The sequence below is a fragment of the Cotesia typhae genome, unplaced genomic scaffold (genome assembly GCF_013202065.1).
Source record: "Cotesia typhae breed Kobodo isofemale line unplaced genomic scaffold, CoteBio_Ctyphae contig_69, whole genome shotgun sequence".
Lineage (NCBI taxonomy): Eukaryota > Metazoa > Arthropoda > Insecta > Hymenoptera > Braconidae > Cotesia > Cotesia typhae.
In genome coordinates, this window is record NW_027423763.1 from 1,889,199 (window position 1) to 1,914,717 (window position 25,519).

Genomic DNA, 25,519 nt, shown 5'->3' on the forward strand with positions numbered 1-25,519 from the left:
GATGGAGCTAAAGGTATCTTTTCAAAATAATATTTATTAATTTATTAAAAAATTTATTGTTTTAATCATTTATTTATAATTAATTCACTTTTTGTTTTATTAATTTTTTCTTTAAATGTTTTTACAATAAATTTAAACTTGAACAATCAATATAATTTTCTATTTCAATTGTTATAAAATTAATAAAATTCCCTAGATATAAATCTAGATTCTTTGTCTCTTCAAAATAAAAAACTATAAATAAAAAGTAATTTTTTTTTCGACTTACACACGTTGTATCGAAAAAAAAAAAAAAAAAAAAAAGTCATTATTATGAAAAATAATTTATTTATATAATTAACAATCTTTTTTATTATTTCAAACAATATCGACAAAATATTTAAACATCAACAATTATTATTCTGTAAGTAAAAAAAAATATATTTATTTATAAATATAACCTTTAAAAATTATTTTACTAAAAAGAAAACAATAATATACGAGGATCGATAAGAATACGTATAGCTTGCGCTAATATAATTTATTTTTTTTTTTTTTTATTTGCAGATAAATAAATAAAGATGTTTCATCAATTTAATATTGCCAAGCGTGCGCTTCTTGCCGCTCCACGTATGTATTATTCAACTCGTGCAGCACAAATGCCACTTATTAATAATAATAATAATAATAATAATAATAATAATAATAATAATAATAATAAACAAAATTGCAAAGAAGGAGATGAATTACATGGTTTTGTGGTAAATGAAATTAGCCGAATTGATGAAATGTATTTGGATGCAATACGGCTGACACACGTGAAAACTGGAGCACAATATCTCCATATGAATCGAGACGATAGCAATAATGTTTTTTCAATAAATTTCCGTACAACTCCAATGGATTCTACGGGACTATCGCATATTCTCGAGCACATGACATTGTGTGGAAGCAAACTTTATCCTGTGCGAGATCCATTCATGAAAATGTTACGGCGATCACTGGCAACATTTATGAATGCAATGACTGGCCCTGATTACACCATGTATCCATTTTCAACACAAAATCTAAAAGATTATCATAATTTGCAGTCAATTTACACTGATGCGGTATTCAGACCCCGTCTAAGACAGCTCGATTTCAGTCAAGAGGGCTGGCGACTCGAGCACACCGATTTAAATGACAAAAATACCCCGATAATTATAAAAGGAGTTGTTTTTAATGAAATGAAAGGAGTATTTAATGAAAATCAGTCTATTTTTGGTGAAAAATTATTAAATAATATTTTACCGAGTCACACATACTCGGTATGCTCTGGTGGGTATCCATTGGACATTCCAAAATTAACGTACGACGCGTTAAAAAATTTTCACTCCAAGTATTATCATCCGTCAAATACGAGAATTTATTCTTACGGTAACTTTGAATTTCAGAATAATCTTAAATTTTTAAATGATAATTATTTGAATAATGTAGAAAAAATAGACGCAAGTATGTCTGCTGTACCATTTGAAATTCGCTGGACATCACCCAGGCGGAAGCATATAACATGTAAAAATGATCCTCTTGCTCCGGATCCTAATCGACAAAGTTCTTTTGCCATTGGATATCTCTGCAATGATATAACTGATTCACAAACAACACTCGAGTTGAATATTTTAGCAGAGTTGCTTTTAAAAGGACCAACAGCGGCTTTTTACAAAAGTTTGATTGAATCTAATTTGTCAACAGGCTTTGGGCCTTTTACTGGTTATGATCCACAATGCAAGGATACTATTTTTGCAGTAAGTCTACAGGGAATTAAATCAGATGATTTTGATGCTATTGAAAAGGTATTTGACCAAACGGTCGACAATATTATTGAATCTGGCTTTGAAAAAGATCACGTTCAAGCTGTCTTGCATGGTATAGAAATAAGAATAAAACATCAAGTATCTAATTTCGGTATGAATTTATTGTTTGGAATCACACCGCTCTGGAATCACGATGGTAATTTAATAGAATCAATGAGGATAAATGGATTAATTAAAAATTTTAATATTAAATTACAAGAGGATCCAAAATATCTTAATAAACTTGTTGAAAAATATATTAAAAATAACAAACATCGTTTGGTATTAACAATGTCACCGGACAGTAATTATCAAATAAATTTACAGAAAGAAGAAGACAAATTACTTGAAGACAAATTGAATCAATGTTCAAAAGATGAATTAGATAAAATTTATGAAAATGGTTTGATATTACGGAAAGATCAAGAAAAAACAGAAAATTTGGAAGTGTTACCGACTTTAAAAATAAATGATTTAAAACAAGATACCGATCGTTATGTCACGGAGGATATATTTATTTCAAAAGTACCACTTCAGTTATCTGTTCAACCAACCAATGGAATTTCTTATTATCGCGGTATATTGAATACAAATAAACTGGATGATGATTCAAAACAATTAATTCCATTGTTAAATACTGTTATTGCCAGAATGGGGACTAAAATTCATGACTACCGTACCTTTGATCGCTTGTGTCAATTGAAAACTGGAGGATTACATTTTTCAAGTCACATTGCTGAGGAAAAAGACTCCATTGATAAGTATGAAGAAGGTATTGTTATTAGTTCATATTGTTTAGACCGTAATGCAAGTAACATGTGGGACTTGTGGATGGAACTGTTTAATCAAGTTGATTTAAAAGACATTAAACGGTTTGAAACTCTCGTTAAAATAGAAGCCAGCGATTTATCAACTGGTATTGCTGATTCTGGTCATGTTTATGCTATGAGCAGTGCTGCTAGTTTAATATCGCCTGTTGCTAAATTTAAAGAAAACATTTCTGGTCTTGAGTATATTGGTCGAATGAAAAAAATAGTTCAGGAAAATGAATTTTTATTAATTTTGAATAAAATAAAATCTATAAAAGATGAAATTTTAAATAAATCTAATTTACGGACTGCTATTAACTTATCTGGCAGTGATAATGAAAGAAAACAAATTATTAAAGGCTTGGAAAGATTTTATGATAGCATTGATGGACAGCCAGGTGGTAATTTGATAAAATTAACTAATAGCAATTCACTATTATTGGGTAGCGATGCTTTTGAAAAAGGAATTCATCATATTATGCCGTACAATACTAATTATACATCGAAAACATTGTTGACCGTACCGTATAATAATCCAGATTATGCACCGTTGCGTGTTTTAGCGAAATTAATAAGTTCAGTCTATTTATTGCGTGAAGTAAGGGAAAAGGAGGGTGCATATGGCTCTGGAGCAAATATATCACCTGATGGAGTGTTTAATTTCTTTTCATTCCGTGATCCAAATAGTACTAAAACATTTGACACCTTTGATAATACATATGAATTTTTGATGAATTTTAATTTTAAACAAACTGATCTTGATGAATCAAAATTAGGAATTTTTCAAAAATAGACACGCCTGTTGCTCCCAACGACCGGGGAATGAAGAAATTTTTTATGAATCTTACTGATGATGATGTACAAACTCAAAGGATTAGATTGAAAAATGTTACAAAGGACGATATTGTTAGAGTTGCTCAAAAGTATTTAAAGCCCGGTGCTGAAGGTGTTAAAAAAATTGGCAGAGCTATTATTGGACCGGCTAATACCGATTTAGTTGATAGAAAAACTCAAAATTGGAGAGTTATTCAACAAGATTGTTAAACTACTATTATTATTGTCATTATTAATAAGTATAATAAATCAATTTTGTACAAAATATTTGTGTATAGCCGTTAATATTGTAATTACTTTGTTACAGAATAAAAAAAATGTTTCATGATTTTGAAAATTATTTTAAAGACTCTACAGACTTTTTTGATCAATATCAATGGCTTTTCAAATACCCAATTACTAAAATTTTAATTGAAAATTGTTTAAATGAATTTCCGGATGATTGGCTAAATGTTTTACAAAAATTATCTACTGAAGAATTAAATAAATTTGCAAATGGTGAATTAATAAATAAAAATTGGCCACCGTCACTTTTATCGTTTGTTAATAAATGTAAAACACTTAACAAATTGCCATCGCTGCAAATAAAATCCGATTGTCAACTTCCAAAAACATTCAAACTTGGATTAAGTGAAAAGAAACAGCATGAAATTTATTACCTTGCTGAATTAATAAATGATAAATGTTTGAAACATAATATACGGACGATTGTAGATTTTGGATCTGGTTTGGTAAGGGGTTAATATATTTTTAATGGTTCAAATTTTTATATACATTTTTTTTTTTTTTTTTTTTTTTTTTTTTCCCAGGGCTACATTGGTCAATTATTAAATTATTTATATGGTTATGAGGTAATCGGGTTAGAATCGAGTCTAGACAATATCAAAATAGCTAAAAAGAGACAAAATTTGTTATATCCAGACTCTGTAAATAAAGTTAAATTTTTTCATATTAAAGTAACTAATAATGATTATACAGAAATGAAAAGTACAATTAAAAATTTAACAAACGATGAAGAATTTTGTCTTATTGGTTTACATGCATGCGCGGATTTAAGTGTCAATGCCATTAAATTATTTTCAATTATTCCAACAGTTAAATTATTAATAATGGTTTCTTGTTGTTATCACAAGTTGGAAGAGACAGACAATGAAACATTGATCAATTTTCCGGTGTCAAAAAAATTAAAATTTATTATTACTGAAAATAATAATGATGATGATGATAAGTATAAAGAAATATTACGTAGACCATTTTTAAGACTTGCTTGTCAAGAACCAGCTAAACGGTGGGATAACATGTCTAAGGATTTGCATGACAAACATGCATTTTATGTTTTATCACGCGCAGTTATTGAGTTATTTACTCATAAAAGTAAGTTAAAATTAAATTTATGAATATTTAAAATTATTTATTAATAAAAAACTTTTATTTTAGACAATATAAAATTAACAAAGTGTGTTAAGAAAGCAACCAGAATATCTCAGTGTAAAAATTTTGAAACTTATCTGCAAGACACATTGGAGCGATATTATTTTAATGAAAATAAAATGTCGAATGATGAAGAATTTAAAAATAATATAAAAAATCTATGGAAGTTAAATGAATCAAAATTGAGTATTGTAGAAATTTACACTGGATTACAATTATTATTACAAGCCCCAGCGGAATCATTGGTTTTATATGATCGATATTATTGGTTAATTGAGAAAAATTATTCACCAGAAATAATCGCTGTTTTAAGTAATATCATTTCTCCAAGATGTTATGCTACTGTTGCTGTTAAATGACATGTAATTTATATAAATTATTATCGAGCGTAAGGATGAATTTGTTGTTGTGAGGCGGCTTTTATATTTGTTTTTATTGTACTTGGTGCTTTTCCCATTTGTCCAACTGAAAAATTAAAAATAATTTTTTAAATAAATTAAAAATTAGATAAAAATGATTTTACTAACCTTGGCCACCAGCTCCAGGTTGACTACCAGGTCTTCCAACCATCATATTTGAAGAACCAGGATTAACACCCGATTGAACCATTTGCACAGTCTCATTCTTTAAATAAAAAATTAAATATATATTTAAAAAAAAAAAAAAACTTGATATACAATAGTTATAATAATTACCTTAAGTCCCTTTCCCAATCCAACAGCAGCAACTAATGCTTGAGTATCATTATTATTACTGGTTTGAGTTTGATTCGTCCGTGAAGTAGCTTCACTTTCCCATTCCTCACGAGCTTTTTCAGCAATATCATAAACTTGAGTAATACATTTAGTGTATTGCGCTATTTGTTTCTGTAAAACAATTTATCATTTAAAATTAACAATATAACAATTATTTATTTCTATTTATCTTGTAATATTATTTGTAGCCTCTAACAGCTTACATTGCAGTCCTAGTTGTCACAGAAGAGTTTAGCGTTTTAACAAAAAAATTTCAGACAAGTAATTATTACTTGAATTAATCTATGTGTTTAATATTTATGAAAATAATTAAAATAAACTTACTTGAGAAGCGTCAAAAGCTAAATTGGCAGCTTTGTGCTCCAATTGAATCATTTTTTGTTCAGCTTGGGGCTCTGGTTTTGTTCTTAAATAATTTGGTACTAAATCATGAGCAAATGTTGTGATTCTTCCTTCAGTCATTCTCATTAAATCGTCATCTTTTTCTGGGCTCAGTAATAACGGGAGTACTGTCAAGTTTCTTAAATTTGGAGCTTTATCATGCGACAACAGCTTTGACAAACTTGTTAGCTAATTAAAAAAAAAAAAAATAAAATAAATTTATTAAATTATTTAAATAAAAAAGTAAAATAATTTTCAACTTACATGACCGGCAATTAATGCAAAATTATCAAGAAAAGTTGGCCAATTTAATGTTTCATATTCGTGTTCTAATTTAAACAACATTGCTGCTATTGAATTTTTTAAATCATTTACTCGCATTATCATTGCTTCCAATGCTGTATTTAACATTTTTTCTTCGTTCTGCATTTTTTTAAATTATTATAAACTACAATATTAATAAATAAATAAAAAATAACCTGAATTACTATTATGAAAATTATTTTCAACTTTCAACTGAAATTATTACACTGAACCGTCAGAGGGCGTTGCGTAATATATAACAGCAATGTATGCCAACTTCAGTGTCATAGAAATTTTCAGAATTTATCTGAAAGTTTACAAAGTTGATTGTTTATCCTATTGCATGATTGTGTACATAATAATTTTAACGTGGATTTAATCAATGTAATACGGAGTACAAAATTTTTTTTATTAATAAAATGAAAAAATTATAAATATAATTAATTTAATGATTAAATATAAATAGTAATCTTTGGGTAAAATTTTTTATACGGTAATATTATTATTTTAAAAATATAACCTCATCATGGATCTCTTGTATACTGTCACTCGTAAATCATCAACAAAATCATTTTTCAACAATGAAAGGTAAGAATAAAAATGAAAAAAAAAAAAAAAAAATAATAATTAATAATATATCCTAGAAAATAATTTTATTTAATTAGCCTTTTAGATGGAAATTGTTTATGTACAATATCAAGCCGTAATATTGCTGCTTTTACAACAACCGTACTGTTTGATGATGTTAATGGAAAAACATGGGGTTCTCATATTTATGTTTGTGATATTAACATGCCAACTCATGCTCACAAGTAAGTTATTTTTAAAATAAAATAATAATATTATTTTTTGGATATTTATTTGTGATATTTTTTTTAAAACAGAGTCACTTCATTCCGATTTAATCCGATAACTGCCATCGAATGGGATTTATCGGGAGATAAGTTAATAATAGCTGATCGTGCTGGCAATGTAGAGTTATGGATGTTTAAAGAATATATTTTAAATGATTTAGTTTTAATTGGATCAGCATCATTTCCTGGAGAACACATTCTTGGTGCTGTTTGGTTTCACAATGGCAAAAAGGTAGTATTAATTTATTTTTTATTTAATCAAAATAATAATTATATTATTTTTAATACTTCAACAGACGGCATTGGTTACTGAAAAAAAAGACAGTATTCATTATAATGAAAAATTTAATAATCTTCCATTTGCCCCTTCGGTACGTCAATTTGGTGGTAAAGCCGCAGAAGGAGTTTTAATAGTATCAAGTACAGGAATGGTAGCTTCTGTTATGATAACCAAAGATCTACAAAATCCAGTATGTCATGCAACTGAGAGCTTGGGAAATATTCGTCAAAAAATAAAAAAAGTAGACATTTGTTATGGAAAAAACGGTCACTTTTTAATAGCCGTAACTAGTGGAATTTCTAGTTATCCAATACGATGTTATCGTGTATTAGTTCGTAAAAATTCTGATGATAAATGCAGTATAACATCACAAGCATTACCAAGTTTTTTTTTACAAGACGGTGCATTAACGGATAACTGTACAGATATAACCCACATTAAATTCGTAGTACGTGAGGATGCTGATTCATTGGTTGTCGCAGCAAGTGGTGAAACAGAGTCATTTGTTGATGTTTGGGAATTACGTGAAAAATCTCAGCCTGTTCACAAATCATTTCAGCCAAAAAATTTAGAATCATTTAAAACAGTTGTCTGGCAACATCAATCACAGTATCGTTGTCAATCACCGGTAATAGCTATTGCAACAACAAAAGTATCTATTGTAACTACACTACCACCACCAAGTTCTGTTATAATAGCTCTGGCTGATTCAACAATTCATTATTTGACACGTGATTCCTTGAAACAAGTGGCACTATCGTCATTAAACATGGCCTCTCCAGCGTGTTGGCGCCAAGATGATCAACAACAGCAACAGCAGGAGCAGCAGCAGCAGCAACAGCAGCAACAGCAGCAGCAGCAACAGCAGCAGCAACAGCAGCAGCAGCAACAGCAGCAGCAACAGCAGCAGCAACAGCAGCAGCAGCAGCAACAGCAGCAACAGCAGCAACAACAGCAACAGCAACAGCAACAGCAACAGCAACAGCAACAGCAACAACAACCATGTGCTAAATATTTAAAAACATCCGTAACAATATCACATATTGATATGTCCTGGTTGGGATTTGTATTGCTTGCTTGTGATACTCAGGGTAATATTTATGTTTACAGACTGATGCCCGATGGTGGTACAACAATAACTCTCAGTTATGCTTGCACAATGCTTGAATATTGTTTAATAACTGGAACAGATTGGTTGGATTTATTGTTTTGCCTGAGATCGTCAATGATTGAAACTTTATGTGAAAGATTTGATGCGTCGTTTAATCGTCAATCTCAACAAACTCAACAATATCACTATATACAATTTTTATCTATTAAAACATCTCTATATAGAATGTTAGTTACCGGTCAGAACCGAGCTGCTGATTTATCATCATTGTTAATGATACACAGCATTGCTACTGCATTTAAATCTCTATTAAGACCGTCTGATTTAATATCGCTCAATGAAAAAGGACCTGTTGAATGTTTGGCTGCTGTTATTAATGAAACAACTATTGATATTGATAAAGTTTTATGTATATTAGATCCTAAAAAAGAATTTACTGTTGAACCGAGTACTTTACAATCATTGAGACAATTGATACAGTGGGTCGCTGATTTAACTCTTAATTTACTTGCTAGGCTTCCTGAACAACGAATGCAAAGTAAACCCGGTGGTGTAAGTATTTTATATTTTATTTTAAATAATTTTAATTAAATTTAATTATTATTATTATTATTATTATTATTATTATTATTATTTACAGTATGAACTTTTAAAAGATTACAAAGCTTTAAATACTGTCAGAGAATTGTTGGTATTGATAAGAATTTGGGGATTATTGAGACCATCTTGCTTACCAGTATTCTTTCGCAGTGCTGATAATCTTGATGTATTGGTATTATTGTTTCGTTTGCTATCAAAATTGGTACAATCTAGTGGTGATACATCACAGCGAATAGACGACGGTCTTATTGGTGAGTTTTAATAATTATTATTACATGACCGTGTAAAAGTATTTGATAATTCAACCACTTCCTGATTTATTTTATCATACGTTACTTTAATAATTTGCTCATTAAAGTTTTAACTTTTTAAATATAATGAACAAAAATACTGTTAAATCACCAATTAAACCTCTTAATAAAAAAAAATATTGTGATGATATTATAATTAATAAACGCGATAACAATATTTATAAATTAAAATTGTCATATTTTTCAATTATTATTTGTGGAATTTTTTTCTGCTACTGGATTATTATTTGTCCACTTATTTGGGCATTCATTTATTACAATCATCTTGATAAAACAAATAAATATTTAATTTATATATTTTGGATAATCGCTTTTATTATTTGGCTATTTATAAATCTAATATTAATTTTTCAAAGAGTTATCAAAAATAACCGTGATAAAAAGATAGTTGTTGTAAAAAATACTGAATTAGAAATTTTAAAAAGTAATATTAATAATGGTGACGACGAAATTTATGATCATATTTCACGTGAATTGAACAGAAATTCAATAAAAGAATATTTTAAAATTGTAACTATTGAAACTCCATCACCAAAAGATGAAATTGATGATAATAAATTCAATTTATCGCCCTCAAGTGAATCAATATCACCACGGGAATTGTTTTTTCGTGATTTATATCGTAATGTGAATGAAGATAGAAAAAATTTTAAAACGCGATCTGTTACTATAGCTGATTATCAACAAAAATTTAACCATTTTAATTCTGCAGAAAAAAAATTATCCAAATCTAATAATGAAATAAATAAAATTATTGAAGAAAAATTAGATGCTGACAATAGTGATGAAAAAGAATACAATCTGAATTTTTTATCGATCATTTTACAGTAAATAATAAAATTGAAAAATCACAAGTTTTTATAAATATCAGTACTAATGAAAATAAATAAACATTTAACAAGTAAATATCAATAAAGTAATTTATGGTGAATAGAATAATAATTAATTGATATAATTTTTAGATGACTGCTGTTTACTACCAAATCAAATAATGATACCACAATTATACCAAGCTAACAGTATAACAGCAATCGCATCACCGGTGTTATTTTATCAAAGTCTTCCATTGCAATTAGAATTCAACACCGAGCCGGAACATTTGTTATTTGTACCAGAATTAAGTCAAATTGAGGGGTGTATGCATAGTGGCCAAAGTGTTGATATTATTCGACATGTTTATTTGGGTAAACAACCGCTTGTTGTTAAACAGTGTACCAGGTTAGTTATTTATATTTATATTTTACCATATTAACTATAGATAATAATAATAATTTTATATAATTTAAAGATGCGGAGGAAAAGCTCAAGTACAAAATATGACTCGCACTGCTGCAATAAGAGCCTGGGACTTGCGTTGGGCACGGTCGTGTCGTTGCGGTGGAATATGGAGGATACATAAAGTATCATCGTAATAATTTATTTTTTATTACCATTTTTATTTTATAAATCATTAAAAATACATAATTGTAAAATTATCATCATTTTTTTTTTCTTTTATTAATTATGATGATAATTAATATTAAAATGCAACAAAAAAATGATTTTTTTTTTTTTTTTTTTTTTTTTTTTGTTTTAACTATTTTTAACTAAAAAATTTAGTAAATTTAATAATTGTGATGATATTATTGATAAAACGGATATGTAAAAAAAAAAAAAAAAAAAAAAAAAAAATAAAAATAAAAATAAAAAAAAATAAAAATAAAAATAAAATTTATGATGATCAATGGCTTTCTCCTTTCTTTCCAGCTACACGCTTGAAATCTCCCATATTTGTTGTGACAATCGGTGAACCGTAAATTGCTAAATGATTTATTTGAGTTGTTTCACAACCATCTTGATTATCTTTAATAAATATTTGTAAATTCATTACATTTTGGAATTTAACATAACGGAGCGGTACTGGAGATCCTTCTTCGAGATCTTTAGCTGTTAACCTTAAATTAAAAAAAAAAAAAAAAAATATTATGAAATTATTAATGAATAATTTGAATGGTATTAATTGTTTAAATAATACTTACGTTAAATCTTGAATTGAAGTATTTGAATCAGCCATGTCAAAATCAATAGTCCTCGGTTGGTTGATAAAGAGCTTTAAATTTTTGGGACCTTTATCAGTTGGGGCTTTAATTTTCAATGAATGAATTTTAACCGCCTGTCTGAATGTTATTGAAATAATCAACTGTTCGTCGCAATCGCTTTCGAGATAATCAGAACCTTCAGCAGTTAAACCGTGCTCTAAATTATGGTCGTCTGATTCATTCAGACATTCACATTGGCTCTTAATTATAAATGAGGATAAATCCATCTGTAATAAAGAAAAATTTTAATATAGTTTTATAATTAAATTAGGAATAAAAATCCACACGTGTTAGATATTTATTGTTTATTAAAAATTTTTTATAGACCGTAATTATAATCATTATTACTATTGTGTCTGTTGTAATAATACAAAAATAATGCAAGTATAATCATGCCAATAATATTATAATATAAATTATTAGTATTCCGTACATGTCCAGCAACAGCTTCAGTGTCATCATCACCACCAGCACCACCACTTCCATAGTGTTCGACTATTTTAGCTTCCAATACTGTTGCATTAGCACCCTCGCATCTGTCAATTTTAGTTCGGTTGCGATAAAATATAAATGTTGGCATTGAGCTGACATTCTGGCTAGCTGCTGTTTCAGCACACTTATCAACATCTACTTTCAAAAATACTGCATTCGGAAATTTCGTTGATAATTGCTGAAAGGCTGGAGCTATTCTCTGACACGGTCCACACCTGAACATTTTTTGTTTTTTAATTTTTAAATAATTTATAATTTATATAAATATTTTTAATTAAATTAATAGAAGGGGTTAAACTACTTACCAAGTTGCTGTAAAATCGACAATCATAAGTTTTGTTCCAGCACTGGCTAATTCAGTTTGAAAATCTCGGTCATGCTCCAATGCACGTACTAAACCCATTTTTTATTTATTATTTCTTTATTTTTTAAATTATTAAACTTTTAAACTTTGATTAATATTATTCAATGGTAGTCAATGTGATGATGCGGTTGATTGAATGACTGGCATATTCATGGATGGGGGATAGGATGCCTATATATGGATGACTCCATCTAGTGTTGAAAATTTTAATTTTTTTCAAAGCTTTTATTACCTAACTATGGTATACACATCAAAATGTTAATATATTTTCAGGTTTATTATTTAATAATAATAATAACAACAACAATTATTTCATAAACAGTCAATGATATTATTTTAACATTCTCTTTGGATGTTTAAGATTTTATAATTGAGTGATAATTGGTTTTTGAAATTGTCAATAATCAATATATATAAAAGAGATTATTTTATTGAAGGAAGAATTAGATTAATTGAATTTTGCAATTAACAAAATTATTTAATAATTTAATTAAAGTAAAATTATTATTGAAAAAAGACAATGATTTATGAAAAGTTTGCGGTCAAATTTTCCATAAACGACAGAGTTCTGAATATAAGTAGTACTTATTAATAATTCCTGTTGACAACAAGAGTTATTCAATAGTTGCAAACGGTTAAAACCTCTTATATAGAGAGAAACTCTATAAAGACAATATGACAATATTACAATTGATGAAAACTATTCTATTCTCTTGTATATGAATTAATAGTAGATTTTATTTATTAGTTAAGTACTTATTATCAAGGACTATTTAACTCCTATATAATTTTTTGTTTATTTTAAATATTTATTAATGGAAATAATTTGAAATAATATGGGTAGTAGAAAAGTTTATTATTTGGTTAGACTTGAATCAATCAATATTAATGTTTAAGTTGAATTTATTTATTTATTTGTTGAATTGAAATCATCTGCTCTGTAATAATGTTAAAAACGTTGAGACGATATAAATTACCACTCGGTCTAGTTAGAAAAAAAAAATAATAAATTTTCTAACAAAGTATTTACATATCTCGATCCGTGTAATAAATTCAAAGAAAGAGGATCGTGAATCACGGATTTATTAAGTTAAAAATAGAGACGAAACAATTTAAAAATTTTTCTAACTTATGACAAAATCCAGCCTACAAATGTCTCACAAATAACTTGTTTTTAATGAATTAAAGACCTTACCTCCGTAGAAGGTAAACCATAAAATAAAATATTTAACTATTCTCGCGTTTCTCTCTCTCTCTCTCTCTCTCTCTCTCTCTCTCTCTCTCTCTCTCTTTCTTCATATAAACTTTTGATCGAATAATTGAATTGAGCAGTCTCTGATTGAGACAACTCGCTCTGAGTCTCTGGCTTGGCCCACCACATTGCGTTTCCATCCTCATTATTTGCCGGTACTCACTCAGTGTTGCGGCATCCCGCGCGCGAATAACTTCTATTTTGATCGGGTACTTGAGAGAGAAAGAGAGAGCTCTTTTTTTCCCTTTATCTCTGTTAACTTTTAAAAATAAAAATTACTCTTCTTGGTTTATTGATAACATTGATCAATATTTTTGTGTTATGAAATTAAATATCATCAGGTAAGAAAGTGTTTAATTTAAAATAATGTTAAAAAATATCAAATGTCAATGGTGAGAAGATATATGATAAATATCAATTTATATCCTGACGCTAATGCTGATAGTTAATAGTATGAAACACCTGATGCCAGTGGTGGCCCTGAAGACGTTTTACTATTTTTAAATTAATTATACTACTGAACCAACTGAGTTAACGAGTTTTTTTTTATATTCTTCTTTATTTTTTGCTTAATTATGTAAACAAATTACAGTATAAAAACAAACGTTATTATTACAACACTACAGTCAAAAGTGCAATAAAGATATTTTTTACTTTTAATGTTATATATATATATATATATATATATATACAAACATTGAATGGAAAACTATTCATTCGTTTATGTGTTTATAGTGACATTATTGATGTCGAGTATAATCTCGAGCAATCATCATCATCTCAATTCCTCATACGCTTGTTGTAACTTGTAAACATCGATGCATCCTTGCACACTTTATCATCTTGATCGTTTATCTATTGGCTAATTTAATAAGTAGGTATTAATCATGTCTTTTATTTCTATGAATTTTATCAATAAACTCAATTGAAATGTCTAGAGACATCCTGAAATGGTTACTGACAAATTAACCATATAAATTAATTACCTTGTTGCCAATAAAATTCTCCTTTTATATTTTATATTTTATATAAAAATACACACTGTGGCCATTTATTAATATTGATATAAAAAATTGTTTAATTTTTTATTTAACTTGATGATGTATTACAAGACAGTGTGAGACCCGAGGGTCCTAGCTCTTGAACGCATATCTTGATAAGCGATAACGTTCCATATCTATCGTGTCTCGTTAGTTTATCACTCCACCCACAAAACCATTAAACCTGATCCTTATCCTGATCCTGATCCTGATCTAAACTCTGTTGTTACTTACTTTTTACACAATTTATTTTATTACTTGATTTAAATCACCTTTATAATACCTTTTACTTTTATTTTAATATTAAAAAAAAATAATAATAATAACTATTTCATATAAATGGATTTAGTGTCTTGTTGCCGTCGGCAATTTTAATTATCGAAAAAGGATTATTATATTGTTATAAATTATTAAAAAGTAGGTTGGTATTGTTACAGATTGAAATGGGGCTTATCAGAAACAAGCCCTCATTACTGGCATTGTTACTGCACTGATCAAAATTCGTGAGCTAGTTTATCCGAGTTTATTTAATTATCAACCGACTATACTATTCCTCGCCGTATTAAAAATGAACGATACAAATGAGACTGAGGAAATGTGGGAGGATTATGATATTGAAGAATCCTGGAATTATTATGATTGGTCAGAATTAGCTCCTGCACTTGTTATTTACTCTATTACTTTTTGTCTTGGACTGACTGGTGAGAAATTTTATATTTTTTATTTTTTTTATTAACAACAATAATTAATAATGACTTTTATAGGAAATATAGTTATAATTGCGTCAACATTATGCCCAAAATTACGTCCACTACCATCGACACCCACAAACATTTTTCTCGGTGGATTGGCCACCGCGGATCTCATTTTGATTATTTTCTGCATACCCATAAAGGTAAAAAAGAAAAAAAAAAAAAAAAAAAAAAATCATTGCATGATTTGCTGTAAGTGTATTTTGTGTATGCATGTGTGATATTTAAGTATATATAAAGTATATAAAGTAAGAGGGGGAAAGACCTGACTGAAAATAAAGTCCAAGTCCGTGCCAAATCCACAAGATCTAAAATTAATGATATTACCAGAAAACCAGAGTCACCATGTGTTGACAGAAAACGGAAAACGTTTATACATATATATATATAATGGGTGTCGATTGAACGAATGCATAAATGTTTTAAAACGTTTATTAAACTAAAACATCTTCATCTTGATATTCTTATTGCAATGTATATATGTGTGATTACATTAGGTGCATTAAAGAGTACATTCGGAAGATATTATTAGACGATTTAATGCCACCGTCGGCTATTATTATTGTACTGGAATTTAACATTATTATTATTATTATTATTATTATTATTATTATTATTATCATCATTATAATTTGTGATATTTTACTATATATACTTTGAAAATAATTAATTTTAAATCGGTCCCTTTGTGACACGTTTCCAAGTGAATAATATTACTTAAATTGGATTCCATCAAGTTTCATATACCCCGAATCGACCTAGATAGTATTTCAATTAGTTTTTACTTTTAAAGTTTGTTTCCAATTTTCCGAAACAGCCAAAGACAAAAGATCTACAAAACCAAGAATAATATATATATATATATATATATATATATACACATGTTCTATACAATCTCAAACTCGATATATATTTATTCCATTTATTTATTTGTATTATAATCATATATCTATTAAAGATTTAAATTAAATCTATTTGGACAGTCTGTTATTATCATGAGTTGTGGCTTTGTTTCTCGAAAGGTTAATTGAAACTTTTAATCATAAATGTCTCAGTTTTTTCTTTTTTTTTTTTTTTTTTCATCAATTGAAAATATTCTTTCAGCTTAATTGATTATGTTTTGTTGAAAAATTTTAACTGACTGAAAATGAAAGAATGAACTTTTTAATAAAAATAATGAAAGCTTCTGGTAATTCATAAAAATTTTTTAATAAAAAAATATTAATATAAATTTAACAAGAGTTGTAAAATTTCAATATGCAAAAATGAGTTTGTATTTAAAAAAAAAAAAAAAAAAAAAAAAAAAATGATTTGCCTTGTAAAATAAATTGATTCATTTTCAGATTCCCGAGTTGGAATATTATATAGGTATTTGGTGTCTTGTCTGTCTTTAATGTGCTGAGGAAAAATATTTGCGAATCATTTCCACCTCAAAGCCTTTGTACGTGAGATGAATAGAACAAAGTATCTACTTTGTAAAAAATTACTCATTTTCTCAAACTATCCGCGACAATAAAAGTTTAAATTTCATTCTTCCCTTTGCTCACAAAATCGATCGTTGAATTTTCGAGGGTAATAATAATAAAATTATATATCTTGGCGTTAATTTACCGTCCGAGGCGTTGATTAAAAAATCCCAACCCGACTCAATAGATCAAGAGGAATTTAGAATTAAAAAGGGTCGGATTAACAATCCTATTCGATATCGATATACTCGATCAGAATATCAGAATTAATATTATTTGATATTTGATACAAATCAATCGAGATAAATCTATTACTATTACTGCCTTAACTCAACGTGTTGGTAATAAATATTACTATTGTACTGGATCACTGAAAGGGGTGTTTTGATTACATATTAAATATCATAATATCTGTATCAATTTTGTTATTATTTTATTACTTTTTAAAATTAAATAATCATCAGAAGCATTAGATTCTGTGAATAGTAATCATTAGATAGAATTTATCTGTTCGTTAGATAATTAATAAACCGAGTAACGAGCGTCTTGACGTATTTTAACTTAATAACCATCTCTCTGATGCTCAAAATTGACGACGAGCAGACAGCCCTCCACAATCCGCTATTTGAATTCATCCCAGGTACATCGCCCGTTATTTTATTATAACCCATATTCTTCCTAAATAATTAAATTTTTCTTCTCCTTTTTTTATCTCATCCTTTTAATTCAACATTCTAAATTTAAATTTAAATTTATTTAACTATAACCGCATTAATAATATTAATTAATAACAGATCAAGTGTAATTGATAAATATATATTATATATTAGAGAATTCACGGTAATCGATGATAATTTTCTGGTCTACTAATCGTATTATATATATATATATATATATATATATATATATATATATATATATATATATATATATATATATATATATATATATATATATATATATATATATATATATATATATATATATATATATATATATTAGGGTGGGTCAAAAAAATCGAATAATTTATTTTTGATTTTATACTCTGAAAAATAGGTTCGTAGACACCTAAAAAGAATTCTCTCCAAGTATAAGCTCTTAATTATAACGGGAAGGTCCTCCGCTTTGCGGGTTTCTATTTTTTTCGAATAATCAGATAAAAAAATTTATATCTCGCTTCCAACTGCTTGGAAAAATATTCCGTGGCATAGATTTTGTGAGAAATTGAATGCTTTACAAAAAGGTCTCTTATGACTTTTTCAAAAACTCAACCGATTAAAAGATATTCATAGTTGAAGTTTGGCTATTTTAAGGAAAATATTCGTTTTTATTATGAATTTTATAAGTCGATGAAAAAAATTATTTCGGATTGCGGAACTCATGATTTTGTAGGAAATTTACTGCTCTACAAAAATGGTCTCTTATGATTTTTTGATTAAGTGAAGCCGTTACGAGATATTCATCGTCAAACATTAACGAATATCAATATTTCCAGTTTTTGATCAATAATTCGATAAATTTTAATTTAAACTATGAGTTTCAGGAAAATTTACATAAATTTGAGTTTCGATCGATAAAGAAATGTTATAAACAATTTTTTTAATATTGTTTTCAGTCTTGAGCTTGTTTGATTGCATTAAAACAAGAAATTAGAGCATTTTTTTCGACATATAGCCAATGATTAGTTTAATTTGAAGTGAATGACATATTTCTTTGTCAAATTTAATATGAAAAGTATTGAATCAAGTGAGAAACAACCAGTATTTAACTTTTTTATAGATAAATTTTTTATTGAATTATCAATTGCAATATAATTGTCTATATTTTTAACATAACAGTACGCTATTACTATAAATAATTTCTTTTATTACAATTTGGGAATGTTTTTGATGTTCTTTGACAACTTGCAATAAGTACTGGAATTGTTCTTCATTTTTGTCAAGCATTGATTATATTCACTGACTAATGCAACAGCTCGCTCTGCTGAATCATTGACAACTTTTAGTTGTTGAAAGTATTCTTTATTTTCGAGATAACTCTCATTAGTAGGCCATAATTCAACATCGACATCAAGAAAGTCATACGGTAGATCGAAGATTTTGAAAAGATTTAATGACTTTTTAGACACAAAGTCACTCAGAGTTCTCTGCGCCAATGAATTCAAATCTTTTTAGCAATTACAAATCTTTTAGCTTTAGAATCTGTACCTTCACGAGTATTAACAGCTTCAACAATACTTTTTTTTACTTCTAATGGAACGCCATCGTCAAACAGTGATAAAATGGCAAGTTCATCGCTCAAATACCATAAGTGCGAAATCATTTTTTCACACGTAGCTGAAGAAATCAAAGGATTGATATGTTTGTACTCCAATAAATTTTTCATAAACTGCAAGTCATGATAAGCAGCAGTTGTTGCAGAAGTTGATGAAAACCAAGCTTTTAAATACAATGTGACTATAAAAATACAGAAATGACGAAGACCATGCAATTCTTTCTGAGAGAGTTTGAATTCATCTCTGAATAGATACATTTTCAAACTATAAATGGCCTTAGCCATCCATCTAGCATGATGAACAGCACCAGGACGTTTGAAAGAAATCTTTTCTTGAGGCATTTCTCCAAGGAAAATCAATGATAATTCCAATAATTCTTTATCTAACTTATTATAACATTTCTTTATCGATCGAAACTCAAATTTATGTAAATTTTCCTGAAACTCATAGTTTAAATTAAAATTTATCGAATTATTGATCAAAAACTGGAAATATTGATATTCGTTAATGTTTGACGATGAATATCTCGTAACGGCTTCACTTAATCAAAAAATCATAAGAGACCATTTTTGTAGAGCAGTAAATTTCCTACAAAATCATGAGTTCCGCAATCCGAAATAATTTTTTTCATCGACTTATAAAATTCATATTAAAAACGAATATTTTCCTTAAAATAGCCAAACTTCAACTATGAATATCTTTTAATCGGTTGAGTTTTTGAAAAAGTCATAAGAGACCTTTTTTGTAAAGCATTCAATTTCTCACAAAATCTATGCCACGGAATATTTTTCCAAGCAGTTGGAAGCGAGATATAAATTTTTTTATCTGATTATTCGAAAAAATAGAAACCCGCAAAGCGGAGGACCTTCCCGTTATAATTAAGAGCTTATACTTGGAGAGAATTCTTTTTAGGTGTCTACGAACCTATTTTTCAGAGTATAAAATCAAAAATAAATTATTCGATTTTTTTGACCCACCCTAATATATATATATATATATATATATAGACTTGCCTCTCAATATATAATACAAACCAATAAATACGCAATTAAATTCGGTGTACGTGTTAATGTAAACCCTTTAAGGCACTTGTAATTACAAATTATTGACATGACAATTTATATGGCTTTAATTAATAATAATAATAATAATAATAATAATAATAATAATAATTATTATTATTATTATTATTTGTATTTATTTATAGATAGCGAAATTATTTTCTTTTACTTGGACGATGGGTGCATTTATCTGCAAATCAGTACACTATGTTCAAAATGTTGCTGCGATATCTTCAGTTCTTACACTCACAGCGATGTCTATTGAAAGGTAAATAAAAAATAAATTTTTATCATCGCTCATTCAAATCAATTGTACATATATTGACAATTTGGGATAAATCAAAGTGAGCTGTTGTCACTGATACTAAATTCAACGAATAAAGTGTATACAAGTTGTCAATTTATATTCATGAGTTAGTTGGTGACACGAGTGCACTATACTATATTACTACTAGTAGGTATACCCACAGTACCTAACACCCCAGAGAATTCACTTCCATCCTCTATCCAAACGTCCGGTGCATTTTACTTTGTGAATGTCGCTTTTTCTTTTATATTTTTTACAAATCTATCAAAACTTTTAATCCTGCGTCTCTTTTTTTTTTTTTTTTTTTTAATTTTTATATTATCAAAAATGAATGTTTACTCTATATAAAAATGAAATTGATCTCGGTATTTGGTAATAAAATGTCGAATTTTTGATTGGTAGAAAAATTTAACCCTAGAGTAAGATATAACACAGTAAATATCTTTTTTTTTTTATAAATTTATTTATTCCCAATCGTACAATAAAGATAGATAATATAGAGCATACACCGAAAAGGTTTAAACTTTTGACAATATCCCCCGGGATCCCAATTGTTAGACCTTTATGAGTTATATAAATCAATATCAAATTGGAATCCAGATTATATATCAACTATCATCTTATTAATTGTATACTTGATCTTGATATTATTATTATTATTATTATTATTATTATTATTATTATTATTATTATTATTATTATTATTATTATTATTATTATTATCATTATTATTATTAATCAATAACAATTCCTTGTTGTCAGATATTACGCAATAGTACATCCGATGCGAGCTCATTACACTTGCACTATCAGCCAAGCAAGACGGATTGTGATTGCCACTTGGACCGCATCATTTTTTTTGGCCATTCCAATAATACTTACTCAAGTATGTAAATATAAAATAATAATAATAATTTTTAATAACTTGTAATTAAATGTTGTCAGATTCATAAGCCAGTAGGAGTTCGGGTTCCGTCTTTTTGGTGCGTACGTGACTCGGATTCTCAACTCCTCTGGCGGATACACGAGCTTTACATGCTGCTTTTAGTGTTGGTGGTTCCTCTCACGGTTATGGGGTTCTGCTATACCGCTATATGCTGGGAAATTTGGCGCGTTATGAAGCGAAGATATCACATGACGTCCAGATCTGCGTCAGTATTTATTATTTTTACTATCTTATATTCAATAAATATATAAGATATATATACACTCTGTCTGACACCTTAGTATATCTACATGATATTTTATACCCCCATATACTCTATCAGATATACAAGCGAATAAATTTAACAGAGTAAGGAATTCGTTTTTTTTTTTTTTTTTTTTTTTTTTTCCAGTAAGTGGATTAGCTTTTCCAACTTTTCCGATAGACAATAAAGACTATCTGTGAAAAAAAATCACAAATGATTTAGATCTCTTGATTTTTCTTTTAAACTTATAAATATGATTTATATACAAGTAATAATGTAATATATATGCTGCTGATATTATGTTAAACTTTATTCAGGATAATAGTCTAAAATCCCGCGTTTTACCGGTTATAAAAGTTAGTTAACTATATCACTAGCAAATCGGTTGAGCTCTTTGACCTTAATATTTTTTATTATCATTTTTATTTTATTGGCAATTTAAAAAATTATACTTTCTGACATAGACCTTTGTAAAATTAATTTTTAATTAATTCTAATGAAAATTAATAATTTATCTTTTTACAATTTATAAACACTTGATCATTCAGAGTATCTAGCAAGTCAATTGCTGTAATGTTTATTAGAATTGGTAAGTGCATAAAATATAGATAAATGATGATAATTCGTAAGCAATACCCGTATATGTATTTACTAATAAATTAGCAATAGAGATAGGGAGAGGAATAGAGAAATGGGGATAGGGGCGTTATAGGGATTACAGTATTTTGAACATATGATCAACAGATAACATGAAAAGCCACTCGAGATTAAATATATTTGCCTTGGAATATAGCATATATAAGGTCGATAAACATGCACCACCAATATACTCTAATGAGCCTATATATACTAAATTGTATCGTCATCCTTGTAACATATATATATATATATATATTTGTGTAATTTTTTTTTTCCCCTTGACAAACCCCAATCCGATATTATTTGAATAGTCTAAATTTTTTTCGTTTTTCTGAATAAATTCTTTAGATTTTTTTTTTTTTTTTTTTTAAGTATTAAAGTAGTTTTCAGGAGACGAATGTGCTTTTTTCTGACTGTGATATTTTTACAGATTGAGTCCAACGGTACCCTCAAATAATGGAGAGTGTATTCTTATGACAGACAGGGGACGAGAAAGCTCACGGCGGTCTAGAACCAAGCGTGGAAGTACCAGAACTGAGGGTGAATCCAGGACCATTAAACAGGTTTTCTTCTTTTTTATTTTTTCTCTTAAAACATTTCAATGTTAATTATTTTGAATTATTGCATTATCTATATTGAGTTTTCTTAAATAAATATTAGTTGGTTTTTATTATTAGATAAGAAACTCGATAATTTAACGAGATAATCTGAATCCAAAGTGGGTGATTTAAATAACAGAGTTTAAAGATAAATCGATAACACTGAATATTGTAGTGAAAAAAAATTAAAAAAAAAAATGTAAACTTGGAAATTTTAAATTTCTGAAAAAAAATCTTGCAGAAGATGCAAAAATAGTTTGATTAGTATAAAAAATATTCATAATAAATAAATAAATAATTTATTTAGGTGGTAAAAATGCTGGTAGCTGTGGTAGTCCTGTTTGCAATCTGCTGGAGCCCACTGTTAATTGACAACGTTCTTACAGCGTACGAGTACCTTCCGCGGGTTAAGCATGGCTCTATAAAGCACATTAATACCACATTTCAGTTGATGGCCTACTTCAACAGGTATTATCTATCTCTCTATCTCTCTATCGCTGTCTCTCGCTAATCCCTACTGGCGTCGGGTTTTGCTTTATTTTCAAAACCTTTTAATCTCTTAATTCCTCTTTAATTAAATAATCGATAACTCATTACCCAAGTTAATTATTTAATTAAATATTCAATTATCTCCACTATTTTAATAATATTTTAATAAAATTTTATATTTAGCTGTATCAATCCAATCGTATATGGATTCATGTCGAAACACTTTCGCGAGAGCTTTCTTGCAGCAGCTTGCGGGGGCTGGTGGTGTTGTTGCCGAAGAAAAGTCTATACACCCCCGGTTAAACGGCACCTTAGTCTCAGTCAAACTAGAACTACAAGTGTTAGGTAAGTGTATATTACTCATTTTACTTATAATTATTGTAATTACATAACTTTCAAATCAACACATTCTAATTAACTTAATATAAATTTGAATGGTTTATAATGCATATATACCCATGAAAAGCGCAAAAAATTGACAAACTTGTTAAATAGTAGTAATAGTCACTTATATTACGCGTCAATCAATTTTACAAACAATTATTTGTTCCAGGTGGGCATGACAGCTTTATTTATGCTATTAAACCATCAATCTCAATCTCTAGCTTCCAGTTTCCATTAACCAGTTTTAAACTATATCAAATTATAATACACACACCTACACAAATTTTAAATATTAAATGTTAATTATCACTCCAGCATTAACATATCACAAATCAAACATTTTATATTTATTTAAATATAAATGTCCGTTGGTTAAACAAATATATTTAATCTATAGTTATCAATAATTTGTATTAGTACTAGAGTAGGTTATAGAGGAAGCATTTATTTGTTAAATTTTTAAATGTTTATATATTTAAGTGGATGAGTATATATATATATATATATATATATATATATATATATATATATATATATATATATATATATATATGTATCTGTGTATAAATTATTTATGTGAAAAAATAAATAAAATCTGTAAACACATTTTTTATTTATTAGTTTGAATTTGCGCTTGCAGAAATAGATTGTTTCGAGTTCGAGGCTGAGAAATATTGTTATAAATATTTATCGGTGCGATTGAATATTTAAAAAAAAATAATAAATAAATCTTAAAATATGTATGGCAATATAAACAGATTATAAATAACTGGGTTATCAAATTATTTATGGAAATTTTTTGAAAAATTAGTCTACTGTTGTTATTATTTTTAAATTTATTCATAAGTATTATTAAAATGTAACTTTTATTTTTGATCCTGCAGGTGTTTTCAGTTTTGTATAAAATATATTTAACGACAGTAAAAAGTATTAAAACTTTAAAGAAAGTAAACTCTATAAGTTATTTATTTATATATACATGAATAATGTATTGATAAATACATGATAAGAAGATATATAATATAATTAGTATGAATTAAACCAGTGTCGGTGTTACTTGTATTTAATTTCTGTAATTGAATTTTTTTTCTCAAGTAACAATGAAAATTTCCTTGTTGAAAATAATTGGTGTATGTTGTTTTATAATCGCATTAACTGCTGGTGAAAACTGCATAAAGTTGTACCAAGAGGTATACTTATATAATATGAATAATATGAATAATATGAAAATAAGTTATTAACTGCTTTTATATATGTCTGTTAATATGTTTATAATCTTTTGGACTTTAGTGTTCAGATGATAGTTTGTGTTGTAAAACGATTCCTACTATAAAAAAATTATCATCTCCAGCAGGAGAGAATTATGGAGTTGAGTGCCGCACAAATCGAATTATTGGTGCACCAAAAAATTCAAAAATCAAAAGTATATCAAGGTGCAGCCTTATACTGACTTCTGTTCTTGATATTGATGAAACTGATTAATTGTTGTTGTTGTTGTTGTTGTTGTTGTTAAAAATATTTAAATGTGAATTTGTAATTACAAAAAAATAAACAACAGTAATAATAATTGAATTGATTTTAAAATCTATAATATTAAAGCGTGAGAGTTCCAGAACGAATGGATAATTATCGCGGTTGAGAGTATTAGAGA

At 27.7% G+C, this 25,519-nt stretch overlaps 6 protein-coding genes across 7 annotated transcripts; 4 read left to right on the forward strand and 2 right to left on the reverse strand.

Moving 5' to 3' along the window:
- The first annotated feature begins 285 nt into the window (after positions 1-285).
- LOC141532938 (presequence protease, mitochondrial) lies at positions 286-3,794 on the forward strand. The gene is given in 3 exon segments (XM_074251572.1): positions 286-403; positions 547-3,405; positions 3,408-3,794. Coding segments are annotated over 2 exon segments (3,102 nt in total). The 5' UTR covers positions 286-403; positions 547-560; the 3' UTR covers positions 3,665-3,794.
- On the forward strand, positions 3,772-5,244 carry LOC141532940 (methyltransferase-like protein 25B). The gene is made up of 3 exons (XM_074251575.1): positions 3,772-4,185; positions 4,264-4,828; positions 4,892-5,244. The coding sequence occupies exons 1-3, from the start codon at positions 3,772-3,774 to the stop codon at positions 5,242-5,244; spliced, it is 1,332 nt and encodes a 443-aa protein (XP_074107676.1).
- On the reverse strand, positions 5,211-6,564 carry Med8 (mediator complex subunit 8). Its single transcript, XM_074251579.1, has 5 exons — positions 6,286-6,564; positions 5,965-6,210; positions 5,581-5,751; positions 5,413-5,509; positions 5,211-5,350 (listed from the first exon to the last, which is right to left on the reverse strand). Exons 1-5 carry the CDS (start codon positions 6,448-6,450, stop codon positions 5,265-5,267), a joined length of 765 nt encoding a protein of 254 aa, XP_074107680.1. The 5' UTR covers positions 6,451-6,564; the 3' UTR covers positions 5,211-5,264.
- Positions 6,565-6,691: 127 nt separating this feature from the next.
- On the forward strand, positions 6,692-11,055 carry Med16 (mediator complex subunit 16). Its single transcript, XM_074251574.1, has 7 exons — positions 6,692-6,912; positions 6,990-7,136; positions 7,209-7,410; positions 7,475-9,121; positions 9,210-9,420; positions 10,443-10,698; positions 10,769-11,055. Exons 1-7 carry the CDS (start codon positions 6,851-6,853, stop codon positions 10,890-10,892), a joined length of 2,649 nt encoding a protein of 882 aa, XP_074107675.1. The 5' UTR covers positions 6,692-6,850; the 3' UTR covers positions 10,893-11,055.
- A 44-nt stretch (positions 11,056-11,099) lies between these two features.
- Positions 11,100-12,548, reverse strand: Txl (Thioredoxin-like). Its single transcript, XM_074251578.1, has 4 exons — positions 12,356-12,548; positions 11,992-12,265; positions 11,499-11,785; positions 11,100-11,414 (listed from the first exon to the last, which is right to left on the reverse strand). The coding sequence occupies exons 1-4, from the start codon at positions 12,451-12,453 to the stop codon at positions 11,201-11,203; spliced, it is 873 nt and encodes a 290-aa protein (XP_074107679.1). The 5' UTR covers positions 12,454-12,548; the 3' UTR covers positions 11,100-11,200.
- Positions 12,549-13,801: 1,253 nt separating this feature from the next.
- Positions 13,802-24,346, forward strand: LOC141532941 (pyroglutamylated RF-amide peptide receptor). Of its 2 annotated transcripts, XM_074251577.1 has the most exons (11): positions 13,802-14,007; positions 14,402-14,540; positions 15,144-15,407; positions 15,471-15,601; positions 20,407-20,528; positions 21,330-21,453; positions 21,513-21,718; positions 22,827-22,959; positions 23,303-23,463; positions 23,668-23,829; positions 24,038-24,346. In XM_074251577.1, exons 3-11 carry the CDS (start codon positions 15,275-15,277, stop codon positions 24,045-24,047), a joined length of 1,182 nt encoding a protein of 393 aa, XP_074107678.1. In that variant the 5' UTR covers positions 13,802-14,007; positions 14,402-14,540; positions 15,144-15,274; the 3' UTR covers positions 24,048-24,346. The 2 variants fall into 2 exon arrangements, with proteins under 2 accessions (XP_074107678.1, XP_074107677.1); XM_074251576.1 differs by lacking the exon at positions 14,402-14,540.
- Positions 24,347-25,519: the final 1,173 nt, after the last annotated feature.

What these genes read in the sequence shown, in the direction of transcription:
- Txl (XM_074251578.1), bottom strand. Translation starts at nt 12,453, where the DNA reads ATGGGTTTAGTACGTGCATTGGAGCATGACCGAGATTTTCAAACTGAA. An exon ending in CTGAAGCTGTTGCTGGACAT is followed by an intron (nt 11,786 to 11,991) that starts GTACGGAATACT and finishes TCTTTATTACAG; the next exon opens with ATGGATTTATCCTCATTTAT. An exon ending in ACTTCAATTCAAGATTTAAC is followed by an intron (nt 11,415 to 11,498) that starts GTAAGTATTATT and finishes TTTTAATTTAAG; the next exon opens with GTTAACAGCTAAAGATCTCG.
- Med16 (XM_074251574.1), top strand. Translation starts at nt 6,851, where the DNA reads ATGGATCTCTTGTATACTGTCACTCGTAAATCATCAACAAAATCATTT. An exon ending in ATGCCAACTCATGCTCACAA is followed by an intron (nt 7,137 to 7,208) that starts GTAAGTTATTTT and finishes TTTTTAAAACAG; the next exon opens with AGTCACTTCATTCCGATTTA. An exon ending in AATAGACGACGGTCTTATTG is followed by an intron (nt 9,421 to 10,442) that starts GTGAGTTTTAAT and finishes TATAATTTTTAG; the next exon opens with ATGACTGCTGTTTACTACCA.
- LOC141532941 (XM_074251577.1), top strand. Translation starts at nt 15,275, where the DNA reads ATGAACGATACAAATGAGACTGAGGAAATGTGGGAGGATTATGATATT. An exon ending in ACAGCGATGTCTATTGAAAG is followed by an intron (nt 20,529 to 21,329) that starts GTAAATAAAAAA and finishes CCTTGTTGTCAG; the next exon opens with ATATTACGCAATAGTACATC. An exon ending in CACATGACGTCCAGATCTGC is followed by an intron (nt 21,719 to 22,826) that starts GTCAGTATTTAT and finishes ATATTTTTACAG; the next exon opens with ATTGAGTCCAACGGTACCCT.
- LOC141532940 (XM_074251575.1), top strand. Translation starts at nt 3,772, where the DNA reads ATGTTTCATGATTTTGAAAATTATTTTAAAGACTCTACAGACTTTTTT. An exon ending in TAGATTTTGGATCTGGTTTG is followed by an intron (nt 4,186 to 4,263) that starts GTAAGGGGTTAA and finishes TTTTTTTCCCAG; the next exon opens with GGCTACATTGGTCAATTATT. An exon ending in TGAGTTATTTACTCATAAAA is followed by an intron (nt 4,829 to 4,891) that starts GTAAGTTAAAAT and finishes CTTTTATTTTAG; the next exon opens with ACAATATAAAATTAACAAAG.
- Med8 (XM_074251579.1), bottom strand. Translation starts at nt 6,450, where the DNA reads ATGCAGAACGAAGAAAAAATGTTAAATACAGCATTGGAAGCAATGATA. An exon ending in TAGCTTTTGACGCTTCTCAA is followed by an intron (nt 5,752 to 5,964) that starts GTAAGTTTATTT and finishes ATTGTTTTACAG; the next exon opens with AAACAAATAGCGCAATACAC. An exon ending in GATTGGGAAAGGGACTTAAG is followed by an intron (nt 5,510 to 5,580) that starts GTAATTATTATA and finishes TTTTATTTAAAG; the next exon opens with AATGAGACTGTGCAAATGGT.